Source organism: Lipophrys pholis, assembly GCF_963383615.2.
Source record: "Lipophrys pholis genome assembly, chromosome: 18".
In the NCBI taxonomy this organism is placed as follows: Eukaryota; Metazoa; Chordata; class Actinopteri; order Blenniiformes; family Blenniidae; genus Lipophrys; species Lipophrys pholis.
This window is the reverse complement of record NC_137646.1, coordinates 10,277,066-10,294,691: the sequence shown is the minus strand read 5'-3', so window position 1 is coordinate 10,294,691 and position 17,626 is coordinate 10,277,066. Positions and strand designations below refer to the sequence as shown.

The following is a 17,626-nucleotide window of genomic DNA, read 5'->3' as shown; positions in this document are numbered from 1 at the left end:
CCTCACAGCCAGACCATGACCAGTTCTCATCTGGGTTTAGGACCTCATGTTGTCCCTGTGCATGGGTTTTTTCAGGGTAATAACTTTCCCGCCCAGGGACTACAGTGTGTGTTTGACTTTCTTAGGCATGTAACGATGCAGGTAGCCAATGGTTCAGGTAGCCCACAGTTCGGTCTGAAAGTCGGTTTTTGGGACACGGTTTTAGTATGCGTTGTTTTTTTGTTTTGCTGGCGTTAGGCCTGTTGTGATAATCAAATCAATTAATTGCACGATAATTAAAAATGAACTCGATAAGTTTGCCAGGCTCGATAATTTTTCATTTACCAAAGACGTCACTGTGAGCGGTGCTCATTCTGGTGTTAGTGAACGGCGCTCTCAGTTTAATGTTTTTTTAGAGAGTTGCCAGATTTCTGAGGCACACTGCAAACAGGCCTTAACATGTTGGGGGGGAAAACAGCCAATCTGGCAACCGCAGCCATCAGCGTCGCACCGCCGCATACGTCATCAAAATGCCAAGCATCACGACACAAACAAATAGAAGACGGCAGCATGACCTCAGACTCTGTCTCCATGATTAATACTTCATCTTCGTTTGTTTTTTTTTAACTTGCTTTGAACCCGTGGCAGACAACTCTGCTTTTTAGGGGTTAACAAGCTTCATGCTGCTGATACGTGGGTGATGCGTTCAGGTGCATCACAGAACTCCAAAGCTCGCAGCAACATCTTGGAAAAAAAGAATTATGAACTAATTCATTTTTGGAACTATGAATTTAGAACTATGAACTGTTTTGATTATTTATTTTGGATATTTACAATGTCTTTTTTTCCACAATACAACTACAATTTATTTTAAATATTCTTAAGAAATAAAAGTTAATTTATCTTTAAAAGGGCATTAGTATACCATTAATAATATATTAGTGGAAAAATGGTATCAAAATGTCAATATTATCATTTATCGCAATATTTTCTGGGACAATTTATTGTGACAGGCCTAGCTGGCGTTACCCCTTTGCATTCTCGACTGTCGGAAAGCTTTACACCAGAGTGCTTACCCGGGAGATGCATGCTCATATTGCTTGTGTTTCCTTTTGGTATGGGACATGTTTTAAGGAACATTTGCAGAAGGTTGAAATTTCTGTAAAGCCTTTTTCTCTCTGTCATCATCATATTCAACAACAAAACTGAAGATTTTCACATAGTGGCATGCAGTGGTGCAGCAGTCTCTTGGCTCCTACCTCTTGGCCGTTTTGTAATTTTACTATCAGTTTGCGCAACATACCGAGGCTGAAATACAGCACTCACGACCTACGTTTTCCAAGTAACCATAACGTGGGACTGGAACCAGACGTCAAGATGACGTCTGGGAGATTTGAACTCATGAAAGACGGTGGAAACGGCATTGTGGACAAAGACAGCAGTGCACTCAACGCCTGCTACAAAGACAACAAGGTCCATCTGCTGAAGCTGAGACTGAACTTCCTCAAAGAGATGAGGACCTGCTGTGTTTTTCTGCTCTGAGACCTGGCTGAACCACAACATGCTGGACTCTGCATCACCTGGACCAACTAGTTTCTTACCTTTGCATCCCTAGTATGTCTCTGTCGATGTCTTTGCTATGCTGATGGTTTGAACAGGCTTTTGCATTTTTAATAAATCTGAGATTAATGAACAAGAGCACTTTGTTGCATGATGTGTACTATCCAAAAAAAGACATTTTTCTTCAGTTAATACTTTCTCCAAAACAGAGATGGTGTGTTTTTGCAACACAGCAAAGTATTCAAATCTGAGATGAAACAGCTTCATTATCCAGCTTCCAAAGGACAAACATGAAAGACTGACTGGATATACTTCCCGTGAAGACGAGCTCCAGCATATAATCAAAGATTGTGACAGTTTTTGTCGATGGCAATAAAGACTTGTGCTTTCGTTTCGCCGCAGAAACTGAAGCTAATACATGTGGATTGTTGGGTTACTTTAGCCATTTCTGGCACCATTGTGTCATCTTATTGCATAGCAGCTGATCCCCGGGTGGCTGAAATGGATTAAATTAAAGAGAAGCGAGCCGAGGGAGAGAGGCGAGAGGCTTGGAGTGATAACCGTAGAGTGAAAAAGCTGTCGCAAACAAGTAATTAGTGATGATGTTTTAATAGTTTGTCTACATTTGAGAAGAGACGACGAGAGAGAGGAAATTGTCCAGAGAAGAGGGAGTCTGTGTGTGCGTCTCATCTTGGCAGGTGGATATGAGGGGGACTTAAAGGTGGATGAAGAGATGAGACGAGAGCACAGATAGAAAGTAGCCAGCTGGGCCAGACGTGATCTCTCCTCCTCCTCCTCCTCCCTTTCCCCCTGCTTGATGTGACCACCTGCCTTCTCTTCTGCACTCGATCACATTCAGCACTGAAGAAGCTTTCCTGACAAACTAGCCTCACAAGAGAAACGACCGAGTCACAGAATACTGATAACTTGAGGCTTCCTCTCATGAAATTCTGAGCCTGGCTCCCCCAGCTCGCATGGCGGCCCCCCTCGGTACCAGGAAGTCTCCGGTTGGTTGTGGTTCAATCGAAGGCCATGGAAGTTAGCAGCTGACCAACAAACAATGGGCCTCAAACCAGAGTGGAACAGAGGCGGCCACTGTTGGAAATGAGATCACGTTAAGATGCGAAGTACTCGCACTGCTAATTTATCGTATGATAAAGCGCTCGCAAAAGAAGAAAACAAAATAGAGAAGTCATCCTAATACAAAGAGAAGCGAAAAGATCTCTAACTCTAAATGCGACTAAGCTCACAAAGGCAGCACAGGAACATAAAAAAAAAAAATCTTACCTGTTTAGGTTCTGGTAGCTCAAGCACCGTTTTTTGTTAAATATTGAGTTGTCTTTCAACCACTGCCGTTCAGCGTTAAGCTGGAACTTTCTCTCTCTCTCTCAAATTTTTCACAACTGGGATTCATCTACTCAATCTGCTGATTATTTAGGACTGCAGCAACCAATTATTTCCTTGATCAATGTAATAAAATAGTGAAAAACTATTTTCTACTTTCCCTCAGTTGAAGTATTTCAGCTTCATCCAAGTGTGTGCAAACCAGTCTAAAAATAGAAATGTTTACCATCAGGCATAATCAACAAACCCTTTTCACTACTGATTGTTGGTTTGGACTTGGTCGGGATTTCATAGCAGACATTAATCAGTAGTCAAATAAAGTACTGTGGTTGTTGGTGAGCAAATGTGTAATTAATTCACTGGTCCAGTCGTTATGTGCATAACATGTTTCCAGGTTTATTTGTTGATGTACATCTATAATACATTGTCAACACCTTCCTGAAGGAAATTCATCACTACACTCATACAAACACGTATTTCCTGCATTTAAATTTCGCGGAACACCCCCGGGTTTATCTTGGCTTCACGGAAACTCCCCAACATTCCCGAGGCATTGTGTGACAAGATCCCGTTCACTCGATCTTGCAAGATCTCGATTTGCACTGGCAAAACGATTAACGATCACTTTCACAACAGACTATTCTCTTGGCTTGAAGACTTTCTTTGAGAAAGTCTGGCTATTTTTGGGGCTGAAGCAGTCAAATGTTTATTTTCGCTTGAGCTGCTGCAACACCAGCTTTGATATCCCAGAAATCCTTGCAGCAGGTTTCCCAAGATGGCGTCAGTTGGTGAAACATAAACACAGTTTGCTACAAATTCTGATTTGTTTTTAAACATACGATTTGGGCAAATGAGGATTGGAAATTTGTTTTAAATGAGTGGTAATGGTCTTGTTTTGCTGTATTGGTTTATTCTCTGTGCAGAAGTAGTATTTTTTATAGGAAGTAAATTTTAAAGATTTATTTCTGAAAGAGTAACTTTAACTGATACAAAAAGTGATAAAAAGATGAAAAGTGGAATTTAACTTTAAAATGCTAAATAACCTGAAATCAGTAAGTCAACACTTCTAATTTAAAGTAAAATTTATGCTTGCAACAGACCTAAGAGATGTATTTCTTTTTATTAGTTCTGCACAAATGTAGAACTATCCAGGCCTTTGTGGGAACATGAGTGATGGTAATTTCAAGGCCAGCCCTCAGAAGTACATCCCACATTCAGCAGTTAGTCGCTTTGAATGCCACGAGTAAATTGATCATATTTATGTCTGTTGGGCCGTGGCAGGTAACTATCTTGGCTTATAGCATGATGATAAATGTATGATTTGACAATTGGCTTTAGAATACAGCTCTTCCACTGCTCGACAAGGTTATTTCCGTCTGTTATCTGGGCAAAAAGCCTTGAAACAATCTCATTATTGTTTAAAAACATCATGCTAGTCAGTGTTGTATTGTGTATTAAACACATTGGAGATTTTGTTTACTATGCCTGGCATAGCATAAAACAATAGAAGCACTGGGCTAACTTATGCAAAATAGTCCAGTTGCAGCTCTACAGTATGATCAAATTCCCCTGAGAGCCTGGGATTTGGCTACGATACTCTTGTAGTTAGACCTTAGACCCTGTGTTGTGTTTTTAGTGTTTCTGTTGTCTGCAGTCTGATTGTCTAGTAATATGTGGGTACTAATTATCCTTGTCAGGCTTGTTGTGAAGCTGCAACACAGGTAATTGCTCATAGGACGTTGAGTCGCTGGTCAGAGTAATGCAACCCTTTATTGTTAGCATGGATCTTATGTATTTTCCCATTTGTGGTCGGAGTAATTGCTGGGGGTGTGTTAGAAAGACGGAGAGAGAAAAATTACATCTCCGGCCTTGTTTCTGTCGTGCACCACTCGAGGAAAGCGAGCAGAGATGAAGCGAGGCGAGGAGGCTTGTTGAGCTGTGTGTGGATTTCTGCAAATTGTCTGGATGAAGAGACACTCATGTCTCACATGTCTCATTATCTTTTCTCATTTGTCGATCTCCCTTCCCTTCCTTCTTTCTTCATCACTGGTCTCAGTTCCTTCTATATTTCTCTCTTCACCCTCTCTGCAGGACTCTTATCCCATCTCTCCCACTCCTCCATTTGTCAGTGTTTTCTCTGTCTTCCTCACTTAACCCCATCCACCTTCTTTTGCTCGTACCATATGTTTGTCTCACTTGTCTGGCTTTGCCTTTTCCTCTTTTTTATGTGGTCAGAGATCAGTGGCATCTAATGCTTTCCACTCTGCCTGATTAAGTCGGCACATGTAGCCTCTTTACATTATCACTGGCACGCATACACACTCGTGCGTGTGTGTCCCCACAGACCTAATCAGTCCTTCTCTTAGCTCTCTCTGTCTCCAGACCCTAATGAAAAAACATGAGCTCTGCTGGAGGAAAAAAAGTGAGATGAGCAGGTGGAAAAGAGAGAAAAGAAGAAAGAGGGTAGTGGCACAACTTAAAAGATGCAAGTGAACAGAGAAACTTGTATCAGCAATATAGTTAATCCATTGAAGCTTAATTCCAGTTGAGATATTGTTTCCAATCCGCACTCATAAAAGCTCTGCTATGCAGGAAGAGGAGGAGGTAGGGAAATAAAGGTTGCATAGGAAAGGTGAAGCTAATGGTCAGCCACAGAAAAGCATCAGCATGCTGAGTCTTTTCAGTACCTGAGATGTGAGATTCAGATACACTCTGTACAGAATGAAACACTGTTCTTGATTAGTAGTCATTCACACAACTTGCTGCCACTGAATGGATGTAATGCCCACTTGTGTAACATAAATTTTATTGATGATCAACCCACCTCACCTATTATGTGTGTTTCGTGTGTTCTGGTTGTTCTAAACTGATGGGAATGTCCACCTGATTGCATACTGACACACAGGGACTCATGTCACATTGGAGACAGAAATTAATGCCCCATGGGGGAAATTGATACTTTTTATATGAAGTCAAGCATGCCAAGTTTTAAGTTACACTATGGTTAAGAGTAGGGAAATGTTAATTGCTTAGTGTTGGAGTCACTGCAGGAAATGGCTGCAGATTAAAGCAATGGCCCGGAAGGTAGGACAATGTGTTTGTGGTATGGACCACATTTATTACTTCAGTGAATCTGTTTTCTCTCTCGCAATATGTGGACCCCTTGTGGGAACTGAAAGGAAGTCTCCATAAGTATAAATCATTTATTTTGTGGGTTAGGTTTTGAGGACAATTTTGGTTTAAATGACGAGGAGTTGGAGTTCATTTCTGAGCAAACCAGAAGTGATTGGGAGTCGTTTCTATTTCTGGATATGTGTTCTTCAGTTGGTCTGCGTTTGTGTGTCTATCTCAGTCAATGTTGAACTTTGTGGATCCTAATCCCGAACAGTCTTGGTTACTCTTATTTGGTCTTGGTCAGCCTGATATAATTTGGTCGAGACCTCAATCGGTCTATACGTCTCTCCATCGTTCTCCACCTGTCTCAGAACTCTTTTAATCTGGAAATATAGTCTATTTCGATTGGTCTTTGTTGGTCTCAGTCCCCGGCGTGTTTGTTTCTGTCCCGGTTGGTCTTTGTTTTCTGCCTCTGATTATGTATTGTAGGGCAGAAGTGGGGCATGTGCCACGTTGAAGCAATAATTGACAGTATTACTGAAGTGGAAATCTCCCGTTTTGTTATTGGACATGTAGGTAAAGGCTTAAAGGACATAATGCGTTAAGTGAGTGAAGAAAAGTGGCGAAGATGGGCTTTATTGAATGAATGTGCGCACCTGCTCGTGTCGGTATGTGCACACACCTGATTATGACGATGAAGGCTCCCAACGGGACTCTCTCTGCTACAGTCATCCAGTACTCTAATGAGAAGCTGTTTCCGTAGTTACCAGGTGTGAGAGCCAGCAGCTCATAATGTCCTGTGGAGAAGAACAAAGGACAGGGAGAAGAGGTGGTTGGGGAGAGAGGGAGGGAGCCGGGTTGGAAATAAAGGCAAAGGAATGAAAGGGGTGGATGACTCCGGAGAAATGGAACAAAAAAAACTGAATTTCGGTGTGAATAATCAATTTAGCTGTGTGTCTATATTGATGTTTGTGCTTGAGGGGCTCGCTGTGTGTGCTGCACGCCGGGAGTGAAGACACTGAATCTTTATAATAAGCTGGGGGACCTGAAAGCGCATCAGTTCAAATCGATCTCTGTTAAAGTGGTGGGAACAGTGAGGTTGGGACCAAGCTGTTTGTGTCTGGTCAGATCATATTACAGGTCTTTGTAAAAAAACTGCAGAAAGCTGTATGGACGGGTCGAAAAAAGTCCAGTACTTTAAAAAAAAAAGTGAATCTGCATATAAAGTTGTTTCAAAGAAGAAATACTGAAATTAGTTCTTCTCTTCCAAACATTAATATATGGCCTATCTTGTGCTTTAACTGGCGGCTTTAAATTGGTCAAATTGTGCAACGCCACAATTTAACTGATTGTGAGGGATTGGTGACCTTTAACAGATACATTGTACTTTGTCCACAGTTGGATGGCTTTAGGGGACTTACAACCCAGAATGCATTGCGCACTACGTCACGTCCTGTCTTCCGGTCCTCTCCTCCCGCCCGCTATAAAGATTGTTTGAAAAGGAACCGAGACACATGTTTTCAAGGGGACCAGAGATCTTGTTGGCTCCAGTTCAGAGTTCGTGGGTGTGTTCACGTTGCCCAAACGATACGTTTTTTTTCTCTGAAAAGACTCTGGTTCAGACCAAACGGGAACGTAAACACGCCCTTAGTCCACAACACTGATAAAGCAGGAATAGAGGATGAATATGTTAGCATACAGAACACAAGTTTACATATCATGGTAACACCTAATCTTTTGAGCACGTTTGGTGCCGGTTGTGTAACTTCACATTATGGTTTGGTGATTGATTGACATCTGAACTTCTGCTCACGTATCTCCAAGGAAAAGAGAAGTGACACTGAATAAAAGTCAGACGTTACAACAGTCCTGCAAACTGCATGTCCTTCACACTTTTATTGGCTGATATTTGTGTTCATTCACCCTTGCTTATTCTTCCGTGTGAAGAAAGTAATTCTCAATCAGGGCAAATCTTTAAAAGCCTTTTCTCATCACCACTCTCTCTGTTTAAGGTTGTGTAACTGTCTGTTTCTCCTTTTGTTTCTTTCCGGGCCAGATCTGATCCACTGCACCAACGAGATGAACGTGAACATTCCCCAGCTGGCTGACACGCTGTTCGAGCGCACAGCCAACTCCAGCTGGGTGGTGGTCTTCAAAGCCCTCATCACCACCCACCACCTCATGATGTATGGCAACGAGGTAAGGATATGTGTACACACACACACACACACACACACACACACACACACACACACACAAAGCCCCTCAGGGGAGTCACGGCGTCAATATGTGATATTACTCAAGCCCGTCTCACACATTCATAAATACAAACATACACACTCTCGGCTTGCCTTCATGTCTGTATCAGCATTCGGATCAACAGTGAGACGCGGCGGCTGCATGCAGGATGTAAACAGCATGTGGAAGTTCAGTGGATGGTTTATATTGGACACAAGGCGTGAATGATTGAAATAGCTGTGGAGTGCAGATAAATTAATTAGCTCAAGATGAGCTGGAGGCAAGATGGGGGACAAGGATAGCAGCGAATGAATAATCCAATAAATTAACTCAATAAAAACATGGATGGAAGCTGGAAGAATAACAGTCTCTCTATGGATTTTCAGACATTCAAAGAGAGTCAACTTGAATTAAAATTCAGACAGTGCAGCCGTATTTGTGAAGAACTTTCGTTATTAATTGCGATAAGGTCTGATCAAAAACCATGTCATGAAAACGTCTGAGCCTGTATGCGACCATTCAGCTTCTCGGAAAGGGATTTGTAGTTTCATACCTTGCGTTTTTTATTATTTCCGAGCAGTCAGAAACAGCGCAAGCTCTGTTCTTCAAATAAACTATTGTAGTTTATGCTGATCCACTTGTTCGCTGCTTCTTAATAATGCATACCTCATCCCCTTTATAACATGACTGATTGAACACAATATATTTTTACATGAGCGTTGACTTTGATATTCAGATGCCCTTTCATACGTTCTGTAGATGTACACTAGTGAAACATTATTATGGAAACAGCAGACCAAGTATCTCACACCAAAATAACCCTTTCTTGAGAGATACTTTATTTATAATATCATTATTTTCTTTGAAATTCCATTTTGCAATTACTTTTTTGTGACTTCTGTCTTTTTGGCCTTTTCTTTCTTTTTTTTTTCTTTTTTTTTTTCAAGCAAAAGGAGCATCTAATCATGTAGTGGAGGGATTCTGTTTCCATAATTCAATACAAAGAGTTTTTATAATGTCAATGTTATTAATGAAAAGTGGACTAAATGCTTGATATTATCTGTTGTTTGGATACTTCCATGCTTCGAACAAGGCTCTTATATTCTTTCATTCTTTCCACCCTACCACATCTTAAAGCTTATTTATTTATTTTATTTTTTATTGGAAACCTGGATTACTAATGCTCCAAACTGCACCTGAACGCCTCTCAAATAGAGACAGAGACGTGCTTTCTGCTATTGTTGTTTACTCCACTTGAAGCCTGCGAGAATTCCCCTCAACATAAGTCTTTCATCATTCCTTTTTCTTCATTCTGCCCAGATTTTGTGAGAAATATAAGCTCACCAGTGTACCGAATCCCCAGAATTTGTCCTTTTATGACAAATTTAATTTCAGTCCACAGTCGATTCAGCTGCTTATGAAGTCTGTCTGAGGCCTTGCGAACAAGCAAAATCTCCTTAAAACGTCGGGCCTTTTTTTAAAAGCGCAGCTTCCCTATGGGACATACATTGTGTAGCCGCGCCTAAGGAAAGTGACAGATTTTCCTTCTGTACACAAACACGTGACACGCCTGAAAGCCGACACACCCAACGCTGCATTCCTTTTAATTTCTGTTGATATAGGGGCAGCTTTGCTTCCTTGTTTAGTCCTTGTGCCAACGTTATGTAACTCTTCCTGGTTCATTGTTTATTGTGTTAATCTTTACTTCCTCAGAAAAGAGGAAGAATCGGGTGTGAGATCATTTTTTTGTCGTACCTCAGCCTCTAAACTCAGACACCCAAACAGCGGCGGCACATAAAACTGTATCTTCAGTGCCGGGTACCAGTCGGAACGCTCTAAAATTAGATGTCATGTTGTTGCTATAGCTGCAGTTGAGTCATACCTTTTTAAAATTAAGAGACTTCCACGAGCCAAGACCGAATAAAGATTCAAGTGAGACACCACTAACTCCATCCTAAATGATTGCTGGCTGTGGAAGTTCCTGCAACGGTTTTGATAAATCAAATCATGCTAAGTAGGTCACTGCAGAGCAGCGGGAAGTGTTGGAGAGGTGTTCCCGAACTGGAGGCTGATTTATCTTCGAGTTGTCACTATCAGATTGAACCTTTTTGATGTGGATGCCTCACCTGAAGTGACTTTTCAGTGATTGCAGCAGTAGGATGATTAGACATCGCCGTGTTCACCATTTCTTTTGTGACCAAAGATAAAAATCGAGCGAGGTTGTTGTTTATAAATTCGCTCAGTAGGGTTATCACCACTGATTTGTTGTCGAAACACTCATGAGTGTAATATTTAATCCGTTTTTGCAATTTAGATCCATATATCCATCAGTTGTTCTCTTGTATTTTATGCTGCTTTAGGGGGGTGAAAGTCAATCCCAGCAGACTATGGATGAAGCTTTACCCTGGAACAAACACAGAACTTTAGTCTTTCTCACCAATGCTGTGTGCCTTGATTAGGCAGCTGACCAGATTTGGTAACTTACACATTTATTCCACCCTAAGTTCATGAATTATTAAATACTTCATTAGATCACGACACTTCAAACTTCTCAGAATACCACCGATGCATTTGTTTTGGCCTTCAGGGTAATTGCGACTAAAGCACATGACCAGTGCCTTCAGCATAAATTACTTGGTCACATTGGGAAATATAATCAGAGTTTTAATTCTATTTTAGACCCGTTTTATTGGTAATACCAGGTTATGTCAATCAAATAAGTGCAAGTGGCAACATGACTGCACAACATTTCTAAAATTCCCATTAATGACAGACATTTGTGATTTTTTTTTTTTTTTAATAGTCATACTGGCTGAGATGTTTATTTCTACTGCTTTTTGAAAGTTGACCCCCCCCCCCCAAAAAAAAGTTTATTGTCTCAAATTCCTTTTTAACAACGTAATTGCATTGAAAAGTATTTCAGTGAGTGTCCTATGAAAGGCTATGGTCATTGCAAAATGTGGATTTCACCAAATTGAAAGCGCAGTGCAGTGCGAAAGGATCACTTAGAATTTAAGTACAATCCACATGTAAATGTGGCGTTTCATTACCAGAAGGCTGCTGTTCACCGGTTAGTAAATGTGGAAAGTAACCGAGTGTGCTGTGCAGTAATTGAAAATCTGTCATGCTGCCACAGTTACAGTAGATTACAAGTGGTGCAGCTACTGCTTTTAGTCTTCAGCCTGTAGTGGAGGTAAAGAGTGTGCACTCATCAGCCGGCATTCATCAGGCCTTGTCAGGACATCGGTGCTGACTGAGGCTCTGTGGCCAGGTGTCCCTGCTCCCTCGTGGCTGTCCCATCCATTATAGTCAGGGCTGAGAGAAATCTGGCCATAAAATTAGAAGGCACAGACCCACAGAAGTGGGGTCAATAGACTGTACATTCCCTTTCAGATCAACACGCTGACCGACTGCAGCTTAGCTGGCACGCGCACTGATAAATAAAAGGACATTTGCATGGAGTCTGAAAGCTGCTTGTGTACAGGTGCTGTTGTGACTGATGCACAACACCTGACATGGATGGAAATGAGTATTTGTCAGAGTATTGAATTTAAAGCCCTCCGGCAGAATTGTATTTATTGTTGAAGGGTTTGATGGATGTCGGCATCAGAAAGCCGACGCGTGTCACTTTACATATTAGACCCCCGCCTGTCATTGTGTCTGATGCGATGAAGGTTTCACCTTCAAATATAATTTCTTAAAGGGTCACCCTGCCCTAAACAGCCACTAAACCTCAAATAACATAATTTTGCTTTATTTAATCTGACTTTGCCAAGCTCACAGGAAACAAAGGACGGCTAGTCTTGAAGTGGAGTATTATTTTAAAATGTCAACGTGAACAATTTACCATGTATTGCTTTGGAAAAATTGTTTGGTGTCACATTCAGTTTTCTGTAAAAGTGCACGTGATTATTGTGCTTTGAAAAACTAACAAGGTGCTAGAAGAAGCAGCATTTCTGGAGACAAAAGTCCAGAAATAAAGCAAAACTGCACTTTTAAATCATAATAATAGCATTTAGGCCACACACTCCCTTTTCTTCACGTCCATTTTTGCAGTGTTTTAAGGACATTTTCTATCCTGTTGATTTTGATATTTATTTACTACGTTTTCTGGCAAACAACTTAAATCATTTAAAAATGTATTTTACAAGAGATTGCTATATAAACCATTTAAGTGGCAGCCATCAAAATCCATTGCTTGATAAATAAGCAATAGGAGTTTATTTCGTTTGTGGTGTCCAATCAACAGTAAAAGTTAGTATTTTCATTAGAATCCGTTCTTTGAACATGCATGGTTATCAGTATTGACGTTGACATGCTATTACGTTTCTACACTGTTCGAGGCACTATATTGGGTGCTTTTGACAAGAAAAGTAATTTAAGAATTGTGGGAATTAAGAATGGCGGTGAAGATGAACTAGTTGGCTTGAAAAGAAAAAGAAAGGGATTTTGAGAGGAAGTACAGCCACAGTATTCATAAGCATGCAGTCAGACTCTCGCTGGCTGCCATCGATGGTTGGACAAGGACAATACGAAGAGACTTGCAGTGTTTTATCATCTTAGTAATCCATTGAGTGCAAACAGTGATGGATGTAATGTGTGATGAACAGCACATGTTGCTGAACGTGAAGGTGTGCAATGTGCATAGACCACAACAGTTTGCCTTTCCTAGCATGTTTCCAACACCGTGGACAATAGTTGAATGTAAAACAGCGGTGTAATCTGAACATATTTAAATTTAGTATTCTGTTGCATTGATTGTCGGTATGGATGTCAGCAAAAACGCACCCTGTTCTAAATGCAGCCCATTTTTTGCAGGTGTTCCCTGTAATATAGTCCAGCTATGCTTTCAAATCAAATGTGGGAATTCTCCATTCAGAGAAAACGGTGTCTGAATTAAGTTTTAATACGTCTCTTCTACCTCAGCTGCCTTATTAGTTATAGGTCTTGGGACAGAGATTAGAGTAGTCCCACGTTTTGGGCCTGTGTGTGTGACAGGTATCGACGCTCATTTCAATTTCTTTTTTGCTCCCTGCCAAAAACCAATCCCGCCGGGCTCCCCCGTGACTGTGAATCTTGCAAGCGATCAGCAGTCGTTCAATATCTTTGATAAAAATTTCTCTTTTGTGCTTCGACAAAGCCACCCCTAAGAGTACATCTAACGGAAAACTCAAATTGCAAGCTTTAGTTTCTACATCATGTTTTATTTTTTTCCTGTTTAATTTGTACCGCTGACAGATACTTAGCGTTGTCAGGTCTTTTAGAACCGCTGCTCTGTAACTCCTAAAACAACCTGGAATTCTGACTTCCTAGGACAACTGGGATATACTATATGTTTGGGTATGCTTGAAAGCGAATCAATCGTTTGTATGTATCTACACTCAGAAGAAATGGTGTCTAACCATGGAGCTATTATAGGTTTACCTTAAATTTAGATTTCCTGTTATGCGCTTGTACAGTTTGAAAATTATTTATTCTGGACCGACACGTTGCTGAAGTTTGACTTTTATGAGCAGGCAGGGACATTGTGAGTGCCGTGTCCTGGCTCCGTCTGGCCATTGTTTCAGTTGTTGTCATTTGTCAGCGTGCGCCTCTGCTTCCAAGCCTTTGTGTGATAGGCCAGTATGTACCACAAATAATCAAGCAGGAAACCCAAACAATGGCCGAGAGAGCCATTTTCCATCCCTCCTCTCCCAGCCACTGCATTTGTATCCCGGTTCCCTCCGGGGAGGCTGCAGGGTATCTTTCCAGAGAGTGTGATGATCCGACCACACAAGACCGAGGAAAGGGCAGGAGAGAGTAAGATAGGGCCTGCTAAAAACTGGGAGTAGGCATTTGTTCATTTGATTGTTAAAATTGGGGAAAGATGGAGCTGATGGCAGTGCGAGAAACTATAAAAGCGAATTTGGCTCAACAATCAATTTGAAATGTATTAACAGAAATGCTTTTTCATTTTCAGATTGAACTGCTTTTTTTGATTCATAATTACAAGATCAATCATCCAAACTGCATTTTAATTTTCTTACACAAGACTGCTAATTCTGTACCTTAACTAAAATGAAAAAGAAAATGACGTTTAAGTTTTAATTTTCAAAAGATGCCCCAGCAAATAGTGACCCAAATTAATTTTGAAATATCAAATTTGAAAATTAAAATGCATTAGCAAAAATGCTTTTTCATTTCAAGGTTATGGCTGCATAGTTTGACTCATAAATATAATTATTAATGCGTCATCCAAACTGCATTTTCATTGTCTTATTCAGGTTGCACATTTTGTAACAGAACTCAAAAGAAAACCTAAAGAGGGAATTGGTTTTTCGCTTTCATGTCCCCCGCGCAAAAAAAAGGCTCAATATTCAATCTGAGTTCGCATTTCCAGACGGCGCAGGGGAGTGACGTCAGTCGCCGCTCTCCTTTCTCTGACTGCCGCGTACCTGAACGGTGAAACCAGATGATTGAGAAAACAGCGTGGCAGAGGCATATTGTCAGATTCTCTCATAGCGAGGGAATGGTGCTTGTTCAGTGATGTGCTTACGTACTGTGAGGTTTTGCAGTCGCTGAACGTACGGTCGTCATTGAACACACCGCGGCCGTTGAAGGTACAGTTGTCGTTGAACGTACTGCGGTACACAGTCGGGGCTCCTCCCAAACAAGTCAAACAAGCATTGAACAATTTGGTGAACACATCTTTTTATTAAACTGATTGTCGTCATTCAGTAACTTCTAAAGAGCTGCTTTGCCCCTCATGTCTGGTCTCTTGCTCAAGCTCAAATATGCACAGCGCCTCCTGGCGTATTAGATGCGCAGTACAATCAGAAGAAGTAGTGCGGCCTCTGACGTCACTTTCCTGTGCCCCCAGGAAATGCTAAGTCGAATTGAATTTTGATAATTTTTTTGTGGGGTGGACATGAAAACGAAAAAGTAATTCCCTCTTTAGGTTTTCTTTTCAGTTCTGCCATAAAATGTGCAACCTGAATAAGGAAATGAAAATGCAGTTTGAATTAACTATTATTAATTTCATGTATGAGTCAGATAATGCAGCTATATCCTTGAAAGGAAAACGCATTTTTGCAAATGTATTTTGATTTTCAAATTTGACAATTCTAAATGAATTTTGGTCAATATTGGCTGGAGTGTCTTTTGAAAATTAAATCTTAATCATCATTTTCTTTTTCATTTTCATTAAGTCGCAGAATAAGCAGTATTGTCAAAGAAAATTAAAAAGCAGTTTGGATGATTGATTATTAATTTTTATTTATGAGTCAAAAAATGCAGTTTAATCTGAAAATGAAAAAGCATTTCTGAGCCATATTCGCTTCCATAAGAAACTGCCGCTCATTAAGGATGAAGAAAAGAGATTACATCAAAGTCAAAATTATTTTAAAACCGATTTTCAAAATGCTAAAAGGTTCGCCGTCAAACGAGCTCGTGACATATTATCCAGCTGAAATAATTTTTTTCCCTCAGCAATCCTTGCAACCAATTCTCCAAGTATATACAGCTCGTTCACTTTGTGTAATGAGATATTTGGTGGAAATGTTTTGTTTAACTTCGTTACCTGTAAAAGCTATTTTCAGAGCAGCAGCTGTAGAACAAAAAAAAAAAAAGCTTAAGATAAACAAGTGTTATATTTTCCCTTACTAATCAGGCATGACACACGCTGGAAGCTGTGACTTATTAAGCTCAACCTCAAATCACTGAATTATCCAGTAAACTATCCATTTTCAATTACAATTTAGGTACAAATAGTTTGTTGCGTGAAGGGAATGCGAACCAGCACAAAAATGTCTGAAAGTAGAAACGGCAGTAGATAAATGAGCTCCAGACAACTATTCTAAGATGTGTATGTATGAGGTATTTACCGGTCGATCAATATCAGTCACAAATTAGTTTTGCTTCGTTGCTGATGCCTTCAAGCAGTAATAATCCTACATGCAAATATACACTATTGAAACCCGAGAGTACAAGATGAAGAGTCTCCCATAGAGCTGCTTCAGGTTCAGAACTGACTTCAAATCCTGGTTTCAACAGAAACATGTTATAGCTGACAAGTATACATTGAAAGTTGAAACAATGACACATTTTATAGCAGTTTAGACTTATCTGGGAATTCATTTCAGGACTAAATGAAGATACTGTGTAGAAAAAGGCAGAGACAAAGCAGCTGTGTGTGTTGAGCATGTTTAAAAGCAACCATGATAACAATCAAGGCTGCTGGGGCGGTGCAGAAATATATAAAAAAGTGGCTTCCTGTTTATATTCCGACATAAAAGCCTTCATTTCAAAGGAAAACATTCAAATTGAGGAAATTCCAAGCATTTCATAGAGAGTTAATCCAGTTTCATGCCCACTCCCCCACCCCACACCCACATTAACTGATCAAAAACAGTCTTAGCTGTGAGTTGAAACCACAATTTTGTGTCAGTTGAGGTATCACTAAAACCTTTGGACAAATTCATCACTTCCGTAGAACGTTTTAGACCAGTTTGCAGACAAAGTGATGAAATATTTAATCCCAAAAGGAATAGTCATGACGATTCAGGCTCTGGGTATTATACAGATTGGTAAAAAAAATTATTAGTTAGAATTTAAAAATGAGCTAAAATTAGGGATACACTGATGCCAACATCGGGTCGATACACTCATTAACAGCTCATTGTTAATGAGCAAGAGGCAGTGCAGAGGTATTTCGTGGCAACACATAGCCTTCACACATTGTTTGCATATGAGGCATGGATGGTATTTAATCAGTACTCATATAGGCGAGTAGTGAAAGGTTCATACTTGAAGTTGTACTTTAAAGTGGTATCGCTGTATCCCTAGTTAAAATGGAACTTAGAACTAGAAAGGTAGAGGCTATTGAGTCATTTGGCTTTGTCATCTTTTTATTTATTTGAAAACTCGAAATATTAGTGTTAATCAATAATAGATTGATTAGTTGATTGAATTCTCAAACCAATCATGAACTCTTAACCAGTTAAATCCTGCAGAATATCAAAGTTTTCAAATTTTGGTCTGTCATGCTTAATATTCTCCAAGAGAATCTCTTTTTAATAGCACACATTAATTTTTTTCTTTGCATACTGTGACTTCGGGGAATGTCACAGCCTAAAGATTTGCCAGGCCACAAGGTACAGCCTATCACGGCTGTGTGAAGTCCTTTTTGGGAGTTTGTTTTCAAGGACGCCATGTACTCGAAAATACTACCCATCATCCCTTTCTTCTCTGGGGCAGGATAGTTGTGAGTGTCGGTGAGGAAAATTACAGTCTGATTGATTGTGCCTCAGTGCATCAGGATCCGGGATGGCGAGCTGTGACTCCGTACATCAAAACTAGGATACATGAATAGGATGGAGAGAGCAGCAAGGGAAGGAGAAGATGAAGAGTGTGA

At 40.4% G+C, this 17,626-nt stretch overlaps 1 protein-coding gene across 3 annotated transcripts in view; it reads left to right on the top strand.

The window, feature by feature from the left end:
* The window catches only part of LOC308123806 (phosphatidylinositol-binding clathrin assembly protein), a 101,001-nt gene that overhangs the window by 24,673 nt on the left and 58,702 nt on the right, over positions 1–17,626 (top strand). For all 3 annotated transcript variants that reach the window (XM_080486496.1, XM_080486495.1, XM_080486494.1), the window contains exon 2: positions 8,054–8,196. In XM_080486496.1, coding sequence (XP_080342622.1) covers positions 8,054–8,196 — 143 coding nt within the window. The remainder of the gene's footprint in view (positions 1–8,053; positions 8,197–17,626) is intronic.